The 18,610-nt window shown below is 42.1% G+C and overlaps 3 protein-coding genes across 3 annotated transcripts; 2 read left to right on the top strand and 1 right to left on the bottom strand.

The window, feature by feature from the left end:
• Positions 1-2,063: 2,063 nt before the first annotated feature.
• Positions 2,064-3,050, top strand: LOC148292759 (uncharacterized). Its single transcript, XM_088243988.1, has one exon. It carries the CDS (start codon positions 2,064-2,066, stop codon positions 3,048-3,050), a length of 987 nt encoding a protein of 328 aa, XP_088100114.1.
• Positions 3,051-10,755: 7,705 nt separating this feature from the next.
• Positions 10,756-11,493, bottom strand: LOC148292758 (uncharacterized). Its single transcript, XM_088243986.1, has one exon. It carries the CDS (start codon positions 11,491-11,493, stop codon positions 10,756-10,758), a length of 738 nt encoding a protein of 245 aa, XP_088100112.1.
• A 4,240-nt stretch (positions 11,494-15,733) lies between these two features.
• On the top strand, positions 15,734-17,660 carry LOC148292757 (PKS-NRPS hybrid synthetase cheA-like). Its single transcript, XM_088243985.1, has one exon. It carries the CDS (start codon positions 15,753-15,755, stop codon positions 17,658-17,660), a length of 1,908 nt encoding a protein of 635 aa, XP_088100111.1. The 5' UTR covers positions 15,734-15,752.
• The last annotated feature ends 950 nt before the right edge of the window (positions 17,661-18,610 follow it).

Below are 18,610 nucleotides of genomic sequence, written 5' to 3'. Positions count from 1 at the left end.
TTTATGCGTCGCTGACTAAGAAAATTGGGTCGTGTTTATTAATTAATTAACACGGCGTCTTATTTTTATATCGTCGTCTTTACTTTCTACGGCGGTGATTTCATAGATGCAGTCGTTGTTTTTAGGTTCAGATTTTAACTCTGAAAATACCTTTGTAATAAGACGACGCTCTTTTAATTTGGTGCGTCGTGGTTTCAAAATACCTATACGTGTGCCGTTTTTTAGGTGTTTAAAGTATGTTTCTACGACGGGTTTCTATTACCGTCGTCTTTTAAAAAACAACGACGGTTTTTTGATCTACCGTCGTTGTTTACTGGTCATCTTTTGCCCTTTTTGTAGTAGTGTCCCTAGATCCTCAGCGTCGCGGGAGGACGCAACGACAAGACCTGGCGAATCGGTTGGGAACCTATTACCTTCTCTGAAGAGGAAGAACGAGGCATCATCTTCCCCCACTCCGATCCCATGATCATATGAGCTGATATTTCGAATTTCGATGTGGGCCGAATCCTCATAGACACCGGCAGTTCTGTCAATGTACTATTCGCCGACGCTTTTAATGCCCTCGGCACGGATCCTCAGCATCTGAACAAAGATATCACCCCCTCCTAAGCTTCTCTAGTGATGTGATCGAACCGATCGGCAGTGTCCTGCTTCCGTTCGCAGTCGGCACCATTCCCAGACGAACGGTCATCTATACCCACTTTCTGTTTGTCGATTGCCCAACAGCATATAACGCCATCATCGGCAGGACGGCGCTCACCAAGATGAAAGCCATGTTGTCACCACACATGCTCCTCCTCAAGTTCCCCACCCACGCTGGCGTAGGCCAAGTGCGAGGGGATCAGTTGAGTGCACGGACATGTTACGTTTCGGCAACACTGGAATCGGCAAGAGCTACACTCCCCGAGGCATACTCAGTTTCTACCAATATAGCTATACTGAACGACAGAGGAACAGACATACCAGATGATCCCCAAGATGAGGCCGTCACCCCACAAGCGCAACCCATTGAAGATCTAAAATCGGTCACCCTCTCCGAAGCACAGCCCGACCGACAAATTCGAATCGGCACCACCTTGAGTTCGGCACTACGGGCCGATTTCATCGCCTTTTTGCGCGCCAATACAGAAGTGTTCGCTTGGTCATACAATGACATGCCTGGCATCGCCCCAAGTGTCATCAGTCATAAGCTCAACATTTGCCCCACTTTCAAACCCATCAGACAGAAGCGGCGGGCCTATGATGCCGAACGATACGAAGCAATGAGGCTCGAGGTACAGAAACTGAAGACAATCGGCTTCATCCAGGAAGTCACTTACCCAATTTGGTTGGCCAATTCGGTCTTGGTCAAAAAATCGAGCGGCGCCTGGAGGATGTGTCAGGACTATACTGATTTAAACAAGGCTTGCCCCAAAGACAGTTTTCCTTTGCCAAGGATCGATCAGATGGTGGACGCCACGGCAAGCCATGAACTTCTCAGCTTCAAGAACGCATACTCCAGCTACAACCAGATATTCATGAGCCCCGCCGATCGCGAACACACGGCATTCATCACCGACAAAGGACTTTACTGCTTCAATGTTATGCCGTTCGGCTTGAAAAACACTGGGGCAACATACCAGGGATTGGTCAACAAAATCTTCTCTGAACTCATCGGCACATCGATGGAAGTTTATGTGGACGACATGCTGGTCAAAAGCAAAACAGCCGATTCTCATCTCCACAACATCTCCCTCATGTTCCGTGTCTTAAAGAAGTACAAAATGGGTCTCAACCCAAGCAAATGTGCCTTCGGCGTCTCTTCAGGCAAATTCCTTGGCTTCATGATCAGCCAAAGAGGCATTGAGGACAACCCTGATAAGATCAAGGCATTGCTCGACATGCAGACACCAAAGACACAGAAAGATATTCAGAGTCTCACTGGGTGCGTCGCTGCTTTGGCCAGATTCATATCCAAAGCTACCGATCGATGCGCCCCATTCTTCAAAGCCCTCAAAGGAAGCAAACGGCAGATTGTCTGGACTGCCGAATGCGATCGAGCCTTCCAAGACCTCAAGGTCTACATGAGCAGAGCGCCCCTATTATCCACCCCTCTTCCCGGCGAAGATTTAATTCTCTACCTATCGGTCTCGGCAACGGCATTGAGTTCCGTACTCATTCGCAAGCCGAACGGCATAGAGCTTCCGATTTTCTATACTAGCCATGCTCTGCAGGATGCCGAGATTCGGTACGCCGAATTAGAGAAGCTCGCCTATGCTCTCATTCTCTCAGCTCGCAAGCTTCGGCCATATTTTCAGGCTCACAGTATTGTCGTTCTCACCAACCAGCCTCTACGCCAAATACTACAGCGACCCGAGACGTCCGGTCGGCTTGTCAAATGGGCCATCGAACTCAGCGAATTCGACATCCGCTATCACCCTCGGCCTGCCGAGAAGGGCCAGGCCGTAGCCGATTTCATCTCTGAATTGACTACTTCCGACAAGGGAGGTCCGGACGATATCGCCCCCGAGCCGGCTTCGACAGCATTAGTCAACCACCCGACCGAAGGGACCTTTAATCCATCGATTCCCCTTTGGACTCTCTACGTAGACGGCTCGTCCAACCGACAAGGCAGCGGAGCCGGCTTGGTACTAAAAGCCCCCGATCAGACAACCATCGAATATGCCATCCGTTTCCAATTCCCGGCTTCCAACAACGAAGTAGAGTACGAAGCTCTGTTGGCAGGCCTTCGCCTCGCCAGGGAAATGGGTGCTCAACAGCTAAAGGTATGCAGCGACTCACAACTTGTCGTTAATCAGATACTGACCCAATTCGAAGCCAAGGATACTTCGATGGCTGCCTACTTAACGCATGCCCGCCGATTGCTCCACCACTTTCCCGCGTATCAAGTTCAGCAGATCCCCAGGTCCGAGAACAGCCACGCCGATGCCCTGTCACGCTTGGCATCGGCAATCGACGACAACATAGGTCGCCATGTGCCAATCGAAATCCTCTCCCGGCGCAGTACCGCTGACACAGAGGTACATGCCGTTCGGCAGGATACAAGTTAGATGGATCCAATCCACGCATTCCTCGCCAACGGGACGTTACCGGACGGCAAGGCCGAGGCAAAGACTCTCCGTCGCCAATCGGCACGATACTTAATTTTGAATCAGATTCTCTATCGGCGTGGTCATTCTTTACCACTACTTCGGTGCATAACCCCACAGCAAGGTAACTACGTCTTACGGGAGATTCACGAAGGAGCTTGTGGGGACCATTCCGGTGCCCGATCCTTGGCTTTCAAAACCATACGGCAGGGGTATTATTGGCCAACTCTTCATGCCGATGCCATCAAACTTGTCCAGAGGTGTGATCATTGCCAGCGTTTCGGCTCCGTCGCAAAATTGCCTGCCGAACCACTCACTCCGATCGTCAGCCCATGGACCTTCGCTCAATGGGGCTTAGATCTTATCGGCCCCATGCCCCAAGGAAAAGGACAGCTTAAATTCGCCATCGTCGCTGTCGATTACTTTACGAAGTGGACCGAAGCCGAAGCATTGGCGACCATCACCGCAGCCAAAGTTGAGCATTTCGTATGGAAAAATATAATTTGTCGGTTTGGCCTCCCGAACGCAATCATCACCGACAACGGTAAACAATTCGACTCTTCTCAGTTCAGGCACCTATGCCACCGATTCAACATCAACTTGTTCTTCGCATCTCCAGCGCACCCACAATCGAACGGCCAAGTAGAGGCCATTAACAAGATCATCAAGAAGACACTAAAGAAGAAGCTTGGGGCAGCTAAGGGAGCCTAGCCCGATTTGCTCCCAGAGGCGTTATGGGCCATCAACACCTCCTACCGACGATCTACTGGCGAAACGCCGTTTTCCCTTGCTTTCGGTACCGAAGCCGTTGTCCCTTGCTTTCATGCTTTTGGCTTCTCTGTCCGGCTCTGGGAGGTGTCGCGGGCGAGGCTACCGGCATCCTCTCCTGAAAAAGCGTTCGCAGTTCTGAAGAGAATCCGTCCATCGCGGTCATGAAGGATGTTTCTATCATGTAGGCCTGCTTGGACATCAGCTCCTCCACTACTGCCTGTTCCTGCATGGACTCGGCCGTACGTTCCATCGTTACTGGAACGCTAGCCGAGATCCCGACCGTATATTTGGTCTCGGTACTTGTGATTGGTGAGGTGGACTCAGGAGTCTCAGAAGTCATTTTGACTGCTTTGTTTTTGAGCTTTGCTTGTGCCCTAGTTTCCACCATAAGTTTTGACAAGTATCCCACCGGGCGTACCAAAAGTGTCTACCGCGCAAATCTCACGGCCTGGAGTTCCGGGCCGAGGAGAGATGCGTTAACACGCGGTTTCCTGCTTTTGGGTGCGGTGCGGTTATGCGCGGGCTTGCCAGCACGGTCTACCGTGCGTCGATGTGTTGATGAGTGTTGGATGGATAAGTGGTGCGCCTGTTTGAACTCGTCTTCCTAATCAAACGATTGTAGCCGAGAGAGGAACTGGTCTCGGCTGTTAGGTTCACGGCCTGAACTACAAGGCCGTTGAGTGATGGTGTTAGTGGTGGGTTTTGGGCGGTGCTCCGGCGCGCTGCTCAGGGAGCGACGGTCGTGTGATATATGGGGTGAGTGAACGAACAACAAGGATGGTGCTCCGGCGCCTTGAAAATCAAGGGTCGTATGATATATTGATAAATGGATTTTCCTTACAATCTAACACTACTTCTAGGAAAGCAAGTAAAGATATTGAAAGTGCATTACAGGAAAAAATAAGTTGCTCCGTGGGAGGCTTTGTTTTGGTGTTGAACCCTTTGAATGTAGCTCGAGTCTTGTATTTATAGGAAGAGTCTCTGGAGGAGTAATCGAGGCTAAAAAACTGCATGGTGGAGCCTGATTGGAGCAAGTGGGCAGTCCAATCGACATTTGGGATCGTGAAGTATGGTGGTGTGACCCTAGAAATCCCGGTGAATCTCGGCCGCCGCTCTTGATCGTGGGTTCTGAGCTTCTGGCCGTGGAGACGCATTTATGGCCTGGATAGCTGGTGAACCAATATCTCAGGTTGTCAGAATTCTTGTGAGAATGTCCACGTCTAATCACTCTGATCCTCATCACCAAATCCTGACTTCAATCACTTCCCACCTTCCCTCATGCATTAAATGCTTCTTTGTGGCCAGTGGGTTTGCTGCATTAAACGGGCACTACTTCATTAAATGAAGCCTGGGACCCTGCTGTCACGTGATGATTTGCCTTTAATGCCTTGGCCGTGATCTTGTTCGGCCTCGGCCTCGGCCTGCGCTTGAGGCCGAGATGATCATGCCTTAGCATTTCTTCTTTTGTCTTTAGGAAGGCGAAGTACCCTGGCAAAACGCTGCGTTTCAGTTTTTACGAACAAGTGCCAGGGCCAAGGGAAGGGGCTCCTTCAGCCAGCTTGTGGCCGTGATTTATCAGGCACAAACAAAACGAAGGGACACTAAGGGCCATGCTAGAATCAAAATTCCTATTCTACCACCTAAACACCTATGTTCATGCTTGTTCATGCTTGTTCATACTTGTTCATGCTTTATTCATGCAAAAATTCATCGAATTCACCACTTTGATTCATGGAAAATCATAAACACAGCAACGTACCTTGTTCGCACAGTGGTTCAAGCACGCCGGAAATCGCCTCCGCCTTGATCAACCTCGCCGGAAATCGCCCGCTCAGCCTTCACACGGTTGCCGAAAATCGCCTCTCACAAGCTTCGATTGCTCTCAAAATCTTCAAGTATTCCAACTATCGTCCCTTCCTTACATTTATAGGACGAACCTAGCATCGGGAAGCGAAGCGACGCATCGGGATATGGAACGACGCGACTCTTCACAGCCATGCCGACACGTGTCACGCATGCAGGGGGGAGTTCAACCGTCATCATTCCAAACGTTTCCAATCCTCGCAGACGCTTCCACTTCCCAAACGCTGCAACTCTAGCCACTTTCGAACACAACTCCACCGGCGAACGGCATGCGCATATTGATGAGTTCTCACTCACCTCTCGTGCCGAATGGCAGGCTCACATTGATGAGTTCTCACTCACCTATCGCGCCGAACGATGGGCGCACATTGATGAGTTCTCACTCACCTCTCGTGCCGAACGGCAGACGCACATTGATGAGTTTTCATTCACCTTTTGTGTCGAACGGTAAGTGTTTCTCAAATCAGACCACACCTCTCGGACCATTCGGTACATCATGCCGTCTCTTTTCCAAGCTCACTCGCTCGGGCACTTGGGGGACTACATGCCACCATCGGCAGCAGTGATACCATCGAATCCGGATCAGAATGCCGAAGACAGATTCAAGTCCCCAACCGAGAAGTCGCTTCTCAATCGGTAACTTGGGGGACTACTGTTTGTACCATATCTGACCCTCCACTCACCCAATGACACGTGGATCAGAGAAACTCCCCAAGTGCCCAAGGCTCCGAACAATCAGCATCGGCTACCGATGATATTGTCTCAAAGCAGCAAACGGTCGTTATAGACCCAGCATTGTCTACAATCGGTATCCCCTACCGATTCTGCAGAATCAACCTCGAAGCACCCGCCCGAAATATCTAAGGACTCATGTCAACCTCATAGGGCCCTCCCACGAGTCCCACATCGAAATTAAGTACTAAGAACATACAAAATGCCCTCTATAAATAGGCCCTTCACTACAATACAAGGGTAAGACTTTTCAGCTTGACTTTTATACTGATATATTGTCAACAGCAAAAGCTCTTAGAAAACAAACTTACTTCGGCATCGGAGGGTCTTAGGCTAGTTCCACACCGGTTCCATAGACCTTACGAGTCTTGGCTTCCTTCTATTCAGGATCTGCATCCAAGGACAGGAAGGATCAGCATCTAGCACTCAATCGATCTCTAAACATCGTCCACATCACTTGTAAGTTGCACTCATCTCTATCTATTCAAGTTTTAGTGCCAACAGGGTTCGATATGTTCGGGCTGTTGAATTGACTCAATATGTTGATCTAGGAATTCCTAGGATCGTGTAGGATTTCGCGAATCGTGAATCGGAGCCCCAGATGTTCCGACCGTTCGATTAGGACCAAAGTTGCAGGGTAGGTTTAGAAAAGTGTGTTGAACCTATAGGAACTCCCGGATTGGTGACCTGAGGTCATGGGCTTCGTGGGCCCAGTTGACCAAGTTTAGGCAGTTTGACCCCTTGGCTTACCGTGGGTCTTCCGAGATAGTTTGACCCTTCGTCAAGTATTAGAACGACCTTGTAAACGAGTCTGGACTGAAAGTTGAATTATTCTGATCATGTTAGGATTAGAGGATTGTTTTATAGTACCTTATAGAAATTCTTGGATATTACATTCACTACTACAATATCCTTAAACCACGACATAAAATTGACGACGGTGCACCTTAAAACTGTCGTTTTATTTTAAAAGACGACATTTTTACAAAACCGTCGTGGTATATGATCTAATACACCACTAAAAGCGAGTTGATTTTAAAAACACGACGTTCACAATTAATGAGCGCCGTCTTTTGAAAACGCGCTAAACAAAAGGAGCACTTAAGTTTACTTGCCCTCGACTTAAAAAATTCAGATTTCCCCACGACTTGAAAACATCTCTCTCTCCCTCCTTTTGAAACCCTCCTCAACTCTCTGAATCTCCCTCAACTCTTCCCTCTCATCGCATCTTCTCAGTCTCTTAGACAAATCTGTAACTGTTTGATGTCATCGTCACTGAGCTCGTTGCCATAGGAGGGGTCACAATTTGCGATTTAACGTTCGTAGCCACTTGAGGCCCTTAGCTGTCGTCGTCACTGAGCTCGCCACCATAGGAGGTCAACATCTTCAAGGTTTGCCTCCTCACCTTGTCCCTCTCTTTCTCTCATTTTCTTTGATTCCCAAAACAAAACACAAATTTCATCCTCTTCCTCTTTTCTAGGGTTTATTTGGGCAAGAATCTGTTTCTAGGATTTTTTTTTTTTTTGTTTTTGTTTTGCATGTGTGGATTTCAGTGTGCAGCTTCGTGTTTTGTTGTCTTGAGCTTAATTATTATTATTTTCACTGAATCTGACTGTGACTGCAGTGTTTTTGTTTGATTTGGCTATTATATTGTGAATTTATTTGGAAGCATGTTAACTCGCAAGCTACCTTCTCCTAGAAATGTAATGTAAGAGAGAGAAGGAGCAAATAGAAGAATAGTATAAAATAGAGATTTGAGGAGGATGAGTAGCCGAGAACTACTTCTCCCTCCTCTGTTTTTTGTTTCTTAGTTTCCCTTCAATATTTACTCTGTGCTTGTTCATTTGAGTGCTTAGTTTAAATCAATATTTCAACAAGAAATTGTTTAGGTTTCATGAATTTTGGTCTTCTAATTTCTTTGTGTTTGTGTTTGGTTTGTACATTTAAGTTAATCCCTTCAAGAGATGTTTGTTGTTTGGCTATTGGTTGAGGTTTGCCCTTCTCTGCCTTTTTTACTTGCAAGGTGAGGTTTCATTTGCAAATTCTCTACCTTGCAAATTCTCTGCCTTTGTTACTTATACATTGCATATGCATGAAATAGGTTCTTACGGAGATATATATATCAAGGTAGAACACTAGTTGGTAGCTAGCTATATACACCTAGAATTAATAAGAAAGAGATAATGAAGAATGTGGAAGCTTAAGGTTGCAGATGCAAGGAATGACCCTTACATCTACAGCACAAACGACTTTGTGGGGAGGCAAAATATTTTAGTTTGATCCCAAGGCAGGAACTCCCGAAGAGCCGAGGTGGAAGAAGCTCATCTTAATTTTTACAATAATCGCTATCAGTTCAAGCCTAGCGGTGACCTCCTATGGCGTATGCAGGTATTTATCCACTTAATTTCATTAGTACTCGGTAATGTTCTCTTATTAGACTTATGTCGTCAAACTGTAATTTTGAGTTTAGCAAGAGAACATTAGTGGGTATAAAATATGATAGGTTTGTCTTGGTTTTTATTATTATAAAATCTATAAGGGGTTTCAAACTTGATATCATATCTTACCAAATAAATAAATAAATAAATAAAGAAAAATACAACTAAACGGATAGTTAGCTTTGAACCTGTCAACTTTTAAATTCCTTTTCTTGTTTTTAGCACTCATAAGTTTGTTCTATAATCAGCATAATGAATTAACTTACTTTTTCTCTAATACCAATCATAATCCTCTGTTCACTAAACTACAGTTCCTAAAAGAGAAGAACTTCAAGCAGACAATTCCCCTAGTAAAGGTTGAGGATGGCGAGGAAATCACATATGAAAAGGCCACAGCCTCACTGAGAAGATATGTTCACTTCATTTCAGCCTTGCAGGCAAGTGATGGCCATTGGCTTGCTGAAAATGTTGGCCCATTGTTTTTCCTTCCTCCTTTGATGAGTATATAATTTCTAATTTCCTTATAATTACAGTTATTTATTAGAGCTTTGGTTGGATTTCTTTACTAAAATTTGAATGTTTTGGAGCTTTTTACTAATTTCCTCAAGTTGCTATCATTCTAAAGCTGCATAGATATTTTTGCTAAGGTTAGGTTGCTGCTAAATAGGTTTATGTTTAAGAGTATTTGGGTCTCTTTCGTGCAGGTCCTTCCGACACCAACAACTTGGAAAATGTGCAAGAAGGCATATAGCTAAGTCAACCCAAGAACAAATTGATGAAGTTAAGATCAAATTAGTAGAATTTGTGAGCTCCATTATTTCGGACTATAGGTAGGAAGTATGTATGTAATAGAATAAAGATGGGTTGACTATGTAATAACCATTGAATCTTCAAGTTTTATGAAAGAAATCATTTTTGAGTGTATATATTTGTTAATGAAGCATTATAATTGGTTTTCTAGTTAAAATCGTTGTATAGAATCATAGGAAACAAAAAACTAAAATGGAACAACTTCGGAACTTATTAGACGACAGATTTACAAATAATAAAACGATGGTGCAATATAAAAAGAAAAAGGACTACGTGTGGCTTGATCCCTTGTTAAGGGTATGTAGGCAACCTAGAGTTACTAGGTGCAGCCGCGACACCAAGTGATTGAAAAACTATTCAGTTAAGTTATTATGAAACCTATTATTGTACTGGTGTTGTTCTAAAAATTGGGATCAAATTCCGTTAGCAGAATGATTTGTTTGATTTAATGGGGCTTGGGGCCAAAATGATGTGATGCTTGGTTGCATGAACTCTATTTTTGTGCATGCAGAACATTTGACATTATAAAATCATGTTTTATACGGGTAAAATTTTTGGGAAACGAGCGAATTATAGGGGAGACTCTGTCGAATTTTCGGCAGAAGTCAAATAAAAAGAAAAAGAATTTAAGAAACTTATAAGGGCATTTTGGTCAAGAGTGCCGGCATCTACCAGGTGTCGGACATGCACAGGGTTCAGCTCAGAATCCAAAGTGGAATTTGAGTCAGGTCCTGTCAGATAACACATCAAACTCCAACTTAACACTGATAATGTGAAACCTCGTATTTAAAAAATATATATTATTAATTTGATGATTAAATGTTTTTTATTTATGCAATTTATAATAATTTATCTATTTAAATTTATTATATATGTGTATTGATTATATGTGATATTTATATGGAAAATGAGAAATCAAAGACTTTGCTTTCAGACTTCTTTTTTTTTTTTTTTTTTTTTTTTTTTTGAGAAAAAGCGATTTCATTGCAAAACAAACCAAAAGATTACATAACGTCCTCTACCAGTATATCAACCACGACAGCAAGGGTGTCCTAAAGCCACGTAGATGTTTCTGGTAGGGTGATAGCCAACCGAGCTAAGCGGTGCGCGACTCGATTAGCATCTCTAAAAACAAAGTGGATAGAAGTGTCCTCAAGCTGGGACAATAAAACTCTGCAATCTGAGAACAAAAGGCTGAAGGGGGACCTGTCCTCGACCTCCATCTGAACAGACCGTATCACACCTAGCGCGTCGCCTTCAAACATTTTAGGGCCCGAACCAAGCTCAGAGGCGAAAAGGAGGGCCTCACGGAGAGCTAGAGTTTCAGCATGTTCAAGGGAGGAAACATGACGAAAGCTGCACGCACGGGCTGCCACAAAACGCCCATTAGAATCATAGGCGACGATCCCTCCACCTCCAGCGCCAGTATGTACATTGACAGCTCCATCTACATTAATCTTGATCACACCAAGAGGCGGTTTCTGCCACTTGGCCTGAGCTCGTGAGAGCGGTAACTTCGGGGTAGGCTGGTGACCCTTAAACTCATGCAACAGCCGCACCGCTCCATCAACAACCTCACAAGGGCTTCGCCGTTTCGCCGTCCAAACAACCGTATTTCTCTCGTTCCAGAGGTTCCACAGAAGCATAAACAGAAGCTCAATTTTCCTACTATCCCCACCTGACAGAATATGTTCTAGCCAAACATTGAGGTCCCGAGACCTCCTTTCAGTCCAGTCAGACCGCAGAGGACTATTCATCCAAATGGACGCAGTGAAAGAGCACTCTAGCATCACATGCGGTAAAGTCTCCTCCCTGGCTCCGCACAACACACAGTCACCGAGTTCCCCTTGGATTCCCTTACTGAGCAGTCGGGCCCTGGTGGGAAGGATATTAAGAAGTCTTGTGCAATTGAAATGAGAGAGAGAGGTGATGTAATTCTTGGAGTTTAGCTTGTGTTTTATTAAATTGGAGCTATGCTTGGAATCGAAGTTTTTGGAGAACCTTTACGGAGATTGATTTAATTAAATTTCGTGAGTACTATATTATGCTTGATATTTGTGGGGGCTTTTTCGTTCCTGCAGCTAACGCAGGCCTGGGCTGCCATAAAGAGCCAAATGTGTGAAATTGCCCCTTGTGTCTGAGTTCAAGAATCAAACCCCAAGAATGCTTCGAAAGGGTAGTGGAGCCTTAGGAAGCACCCTGGTTATCTTCACCAACAAAAACAACGGTCGCTTACAAATAAATTCCTAGCTTGGCATGAGAAGCTTGTGGCATGGGAGCAAAGGAATCATGAGTTTAGCATTAAAGAGAGAGAGGGCTGTGAATTCCTATGAGAAACAGGGGTTCTAAGGAAGGGGGGAAAGGGATTCTAAGAAGGTTTGTTGAAAAGAGAGAGAGATGGGGGGGTATAATTGGTGTGCTGAGTAGTTTCCGGCAGCTTCACGAAAACTCTGTCAAGCTCTGGAACGATTTACCAGAAGAGAAAATGGGAAGAGATGGAGGAATGAGGCTCGAAATTGTAGAGGTTTCAGGGATAAGAGATAATGCTTGCTCTCTGGATGTGTGTTGTTGGTTGTAGCTAGTGGTGAAGTAGTGGGTGTGGTTGTGTTTAATGGGTAGGAGGTACCTCCTTTTATAGCCGCTAGAAGCTCCTCCTTCCCAAGAAACCCTAGTTTGTTCTCTCTAATTTTGCTAAGTCTTCTCCTCCATTTCTCTTCTCTTCCTTCGATTCAACCTCTTTTGTGAAATCTTCCTATGTCCAAACACATAAAGACAAGATTTTTGGGAGCTCTAAGGCCTTCTCGTAGTTGCTTCAGTGTTAAACTCCTATTTTTGGCTACTACCTCACCTTCTTTCCTCGCCTCTTTCATGGCAAGAGCTGGTAGGAGAAAGAAGTGGGTAATGGTGTTGGTCTGAAGGGTGTTTTGCTCAAGTATCCCTTGGTTTTTTTGGTGGCTTGCGTTGGGTTTGTCTTTGGCCATGTGCTGGAGTCTCCCAGCAGCCTGAGCGTACAAACATCTATTGGTTTTCTATCGTGGTTTCATTTCAAACCATGTGCTGGAGATTTTTTAGATATTTTCTAAGCCACTTGGGCCATTTCCTAAGGTAATGGGTTAGTTTACTAAGGGAATGGGCTAGCTTCTAAAGTGATAAACTATTTTTACTAAGGTGATTGGCCAATTTTCTAAGGTAATGGGCTAGCTTTTTCTCTCTTTCATGCTTATCCACATATTTGGGCTTAAGAAATGGACTCAAGTTTTGGGGCTCCCAAGCAGCCCAAAACTTCCATTTCTCAGCTCATCAATGGGCCTCATGAATGCTCGTAACCATCCATACCACAACCCACTCAGCAAGCCCCGGGCATTTGCGTGGCTTGGGCCCACTTAAACTTATAGCGTGGCTAGGTGTAAAATAATGATTTTCTGCTTGGCATGGCATGTTGATTGGCGTGCTCGAATTTTATCACCTTTGGAAAGGGATATGATTCTTGACGGGATAATTAGCATGGGCTCGTAGAGCCAGTGCATTTTATTGGCTTATCTCAATTCTTAGCATGACGGATTATTTATTTGGCATGGCACGTGGACTGTGGCTCGTGCAAGCGTGTATAACGAACTTTTGCGTGCTCCAAATCGGGTCTTTTCTTAATAAGGTGTCGCACTGGGCCGGGAATTTATTTGGGCCCAACCCTGAATTTTTTGGGCCTCAACAATATTATAATTTAGTTTATATTCTTGATATTGGGTATTTATGTGTTGTTAATTATTTGATTAATATTGGCATGTTCATATGTTATCGATGAGGTTGGAACTCTTGGGTTGAGATAGTAATTATGGAAAATAGGGTAATGGAAAGGATCTTTTGTGTAGTTGAGTCTAACTATGGGTAGGTACCAGATCACAAGGTGCACATGATTTTTATTGGGTGATACGGGACTGGCAACAAGGAGTTAGGCAAGATGACTAACCAAAGTGGGATTATGAATGATTGAGATGAGTGTTAGTTCATATAAATGGACATTCGAGACCAAGTGGTACAAGCATGGTATGGGACATGCGAGGTCTGCTTGTCTAGTTATATTAATTAACGAGAATAAATGAAGAGCATACATGCATTATTATCATTGATACGATATTTGACTGTGTGATTGCATGTCACTTAATTTAGTTATATCAATTTACTGTGGTAAGGTTTTATGTCCCTACTGAGTTGTGGTTTCACTCACCCCTTTATAGACTTTGCAAGCTTAAACCCCTAAAGTCGGATGATAGGCGAGTTGAGGCTGAATTAGATGAGAGAGTGGTAGGGTTTCATTTATTTTCTTGTACCCTTGTAAAATTTTGGAGCAACTTTATAGAAGAATTTATTTTAAACCCTTGTTTTGGTCTTTTAATTTTACCTTTTTTTCTCATGCACCAGACTCTCTCTCTCTCTCTCTCTCTCTCTCTCTCTTTACTACACCCACAATTTGAAGTTACAAACAATGAAAGTTATATATGGTCATAAAAATACACACTACATAGCAGTTTCTATTTTATAAATCTAAAAAATAACAATATAATATATATAAGGTTTAAAACTTATAAATTTTTGTAACTTTGAATTGTATAAATCTAGAGCTTGAGGGATTTGGTACAAATCGTGCGCAAAATCGGTGTTGAAATAAATTTTTTTTTTTCTTTTAAAAAACAGTTTGACTGTTAATATAATATTGTGGAACTGTAAAAAAATCACAAAAACAAGGTTGGTGCAGTGGTTTGTTTTTTTTTTGGTCAACTTGGTACAATGGTTTGTGATTGAGGCTTCCACCTTTGAGGTTGTTGGAGGTGGACATGTGGTATTGTGTGATTGACTTAGAAGAAGTGACAATGTGTGTAATTTGAGGTTTTTTAATTACATTATTGTAAAATTAGATGTTATATTTTGGGAGCTGATTTTCCCACTCCCCTTTTCTCCACTTGCACTCCCTTTTGCTTTTTAATGATTTTTCATCAATTTTTTCTTTTTTGTTCTTTATCTTTCCTATTCTACCCTTACCCTAAATTAATGTTTTGATAATTAAAATTAAGAAAAGTTAACAGAAAATAAAACCAAAAAAATAAAAAAGAAGTCAGAGCGTCTTCTTTAGAGTGTCTTCTTCTATTTTGATACCTAAACCCTCTTCTTCTCCTTCATCGTGTCTTTCCCACTTCTCATACCCAGAGCTACTCTCAGAGCCAGTCATGGAATAGAACAATCCTTCTCCTACCCAAGGCAAATACTCTTAATTATTGGCGAAAGGTTAGCTATGGATGAAGAACAAAAATTAGAGTCTGAGTTGCAGAGGATTTTAGACATGGTGGGCAACAGTGATTTGAGTGGAATGCCAGAATTTAGTAATCCTTCAAATTCTCAAGATATTGTGCATGGTACGTTTTATTTCTTACTTAATCTAACTTTATTGATTATTAGCAGTGAATTAGCATATTGGTTTTATGTATGTGTGTGTATCTTTATGTTTAACCTTTTCATAACGTATTTGTTAACCTTGTGGGGAGATGCTGAGCATTGATGGTTTACATCTGTGTCCAAAAGGAAGCTTTTTGAACTCTAGAAGATGTTTCTGTATTAAAAAGAAATTCACTTTGCTGAGCATTACCTGTTATGTTATTCATAGGTTGAGTTTTACGAAATACTTGGTGCTCTGATGAATTGCAATTCAATTTTGATGGTTTTTTTTAGGGAGCTGATTTTCTTTTGCCCGCTTATCTTCTCATGTGCACACATAGACAAGTTTAAATTAGTGGTACTGCTATCTCTTTATTTTTGCCCTTGGGTAGAGGTCGTGGTGACCTGCTAGTGCGATCCTTTGGAGGCGCCTACCAGCTGCTTGACGAAATGTCTCATAGTAGTACCTCTTCTGTCATATATATTCATTCTTAACTAATATGTGACAGGCAGTGAAGCATAAACATTCTTCATAGCTGTAGCCAATGTGTAGTTTATGTTTTATATAAATTGGATGGTTTGTGATATAGGCAGTGAAGCATCGATTGATAAAAGTGACAAAATGCTCTCTTTGACAAACAAAAATTTTCGAAGTCGGGAAGACCTCATTGAAGCTGCTCGTAAGATTGCCTTTGTGCAAGGGTATGCACTGGTTATTAGAAGATCTAAATCTGAGAAATATGTTGTCCTTGGTTGTGATAGAGGCGGTAATTATAAAAGTAGAAGAGTTCCACTAGAGGAAAGAAAAAAGAAATCAGCATCTCGCCTCATAAACTGTCCATTTGAAATTTGGGGCAAAAAGAAAAGGAAACTTCAAGGATTTTGGAAGTTGGAGATTAAAAGTTTGTTGCATAATCATGAACCTTCAACGGACATGTCTGGACATCCTTATTGTCGTCGATTTTCAAATGAGGAAATTATGCGGATTAAAGAGATGAGTATGGCTGGTATACCACCGCGCCAAATTCTCTCTTCAATTCGACAGAGCAATCCTCATCTTCGAGCAATTTCCCGAAACATTTACAATAAGAAGGCTAAAATTTTGGAGGAGAGCCTAGCAGGACGTACGGTTATTCAAGCATTATTGGATGAACTTGGTGGAGGTGGTTTCTCTTATAACATTGAGTATGACCAAGAAGGGCATTTGACTCATTTGTTCTTTGCTCATCCTATGTCAATTGAATTGAGTAAGAGTTACCCACATGTCTTTTTGATGGATTGCACTTATAAAACTAATAAGTATAAGATGCCATTATTGGATATAATAGGAGTTTCAAGTTTCAACACTTCATTCTACTCTTGTTTTGTCTTCATGCAAAAAGAAGAAGAGAAGGATTATGTGTGGGCTCTAGAAATGTTCAATAAAATTTTGGGAGTTCATAATCAGCCATTGGTGATCATATCAGACAGAGAATTGGCCTTAATGAATGCTATACGCATTGTATTCCCAAGTGCTTGTAATTTGGTATGCGTGTGGCATATTGAGAAAAACATTCTTGCAAATTGTAAACCTCATTTTAGAGAAGAAGTTGATTGGGTTGCTTTCCTATCTACTTGGGCTGATTTAATCAAATCTCCAAATGAATCATCATTCGATAAAGCTTGGGATCATTTTGAAAAAGAGTACAAGGAGAATGCAACTGTTTTGAACTATATTAGAGGTACTTGGCTGCCATTGAAAGAAAAATTTGTGAGTGCATGGACAGATGATGTTGCACACTTTGGTAATCGGGCTACTTCAAGAGCTGAAGGTGCACATGCATTACTAAAGAGGTATCTTCAAGTTTCAACCGGAGGTCTTCGTGAGGTAAAAGAAAAAATATGTCTTGCTATTGAACATCAATTTCAAGAAATCAAAACTCAACTCTCAAGTGAAAAGGTTCGTGTTCCACATAGACTTCGGATTCCATTCTTTAAAGAAGTTGTTACTCATGTATCTATGTTTGCTTTAAATGAGTTATACAAGCAACATGAAGCTGCAAAATATGGTAATCTTTCATCTCAATGCAGAGGCCATTTTTTCAAAATGATGGGTATTCCTTGTGGACACATGATTAAGGATATGAAAATTCAAGTATTGCCTTTAAATGCCATACATAATCACTGGAGGATCGATGCACGATTGTTTAACAATGATCAACATGCAAGTTTGGATGATGAAGATGATCAAATAAATAGTCTTCTATTGGACTTCAAAGAAAAGTATGAAAAACTGCCCATTCTTCAAAAAGATGATACAAGGAGACAACTATCTCAATTTGTTGGTACTTCTTTTCCCTTAATTCTGGAGCCTAAGATTCAACCTCATAAAGGACGTCCATTAGGGTCAAAGAAGAGAAAGGAATCAAGCTCTACAAGGCGTGAACCTTCAAAATTTGAGATAGTTGAAAATTCTCGTAAATGTAGTGTTTGCAAAGGTGTTGGTCACAATAAAAGTACTTGTCCATTTCTACCTTTTGGAAATGGATAGAAATGTAAGTATTTGTATGCCAAATTCTTTATTTTATTTTTTTATCAAGTATGTGAGTACTATTTATCTTTGTTGTAGTTAATAGATAATAATTTTTTTCAGCTAACATATTTACAGGTAGAAGAACCAAAGAATGTTATTAACCAAATTGTCATTAGGAGCTTAGATATGCAGAGAGCAAGGTACTTCTTATGCATAATAGTCTCAGATTTTTATTCTTTCATAATTTTCAAAGTAATTGTACTTGTCTTCTTATTAAAGGGAATTGTATCTCATCAAATTTTATAGTAGTAAATAGTATTATGAGAGATCAATTAGTTTGTTAATTAATTAGTCTTCTTTCTTGTAGGTATTTTGAAGTGGATGGATGGATTCATCCTTATTTCACATGTCTTTTTTTAACAAAAGGAAGAAGTGTTGTATGGAATGATACAGTTTGGTTAATGGAGCTAAATTATCTTTTTTGTGGTTATAGCTTTTCTCTGCGCTTGTATGGAATGATATAGTTTGGTTAATGGAGCTAAATTTTTGGCAACCACGATGGTTTTGTCTATACTTTTTGGTTGTTGCTCTTGTTGCTATCTCTATTTAGCTATCTTTTCTGGCTTTCAATGAAGTTTCAGCTATTGACCAAAAAAAGAACATGCCAATGGAGCTAAGTATTTTGCTTTCTTTTATTTCCCACGTTATCTGAACAACCCAATGAAGCATCTAAGTAAATATTTATATTTTGTTCTCGAATGGATACATAGGATTATAATTGTTCAGTGGAGTTCTTCCGATCACTATTTCCTAGTTCAAGAATGGGAGATGCCAGATGCAAATGGATCACTAAAGAAATATTTTGCCTAATCACAAAAAAAAAAAAAAAAAAAAAAAAAAAAAAAAAAAATCCCTATGGTTGCAAGGTTTATTTGTGGGCATGTGTTTTTGTAACAGGTGGACTATAT

Source organism: Prunus avium, chromosome 7 (genome assembly GCF_965620075.1).
Source record: "Prunus avium chromosome 7, drPruAviu1.hap1.1, whole genome shotgun sequence".
Classification (NCBI taxonomy): Eukaryota; Viridiplantae; Streptophyta; class Magnoliopsida; order Rosales; family Rosaceae; genus Prunus; species Prunus avium.
Note: the sequence above shows the minus strand (reverse complement) of the source record. Positions and strands in the feature narration are given on the sequence as shown.

What these genes read in the sequence shown, in the direction of transcription:
- LOC148292759 (XM_088243988.1), top strand. Translation starts at nt 2,064, where the DNA reads ATGAGCAGAGCGCCCCTATTATCCACCCCTCTTCCCGGCGAAGATTTA.
- LOC148292758 (XM_088243986.1), bottom strand. Translation starts at nt 11,493, where the DNA reads ATGCTAGAGTGCTCTTTCACTGCGTCCATTTGGATGAATAGTCCTCTG.
- LOC148292757 (XM_088243985.1), top strand. Translation starts at nt 15,753, where the DNA reads ATGCTCTCTTTGACAAACAAAAATTTTCGAAGTCGGGAAGACCTCATT.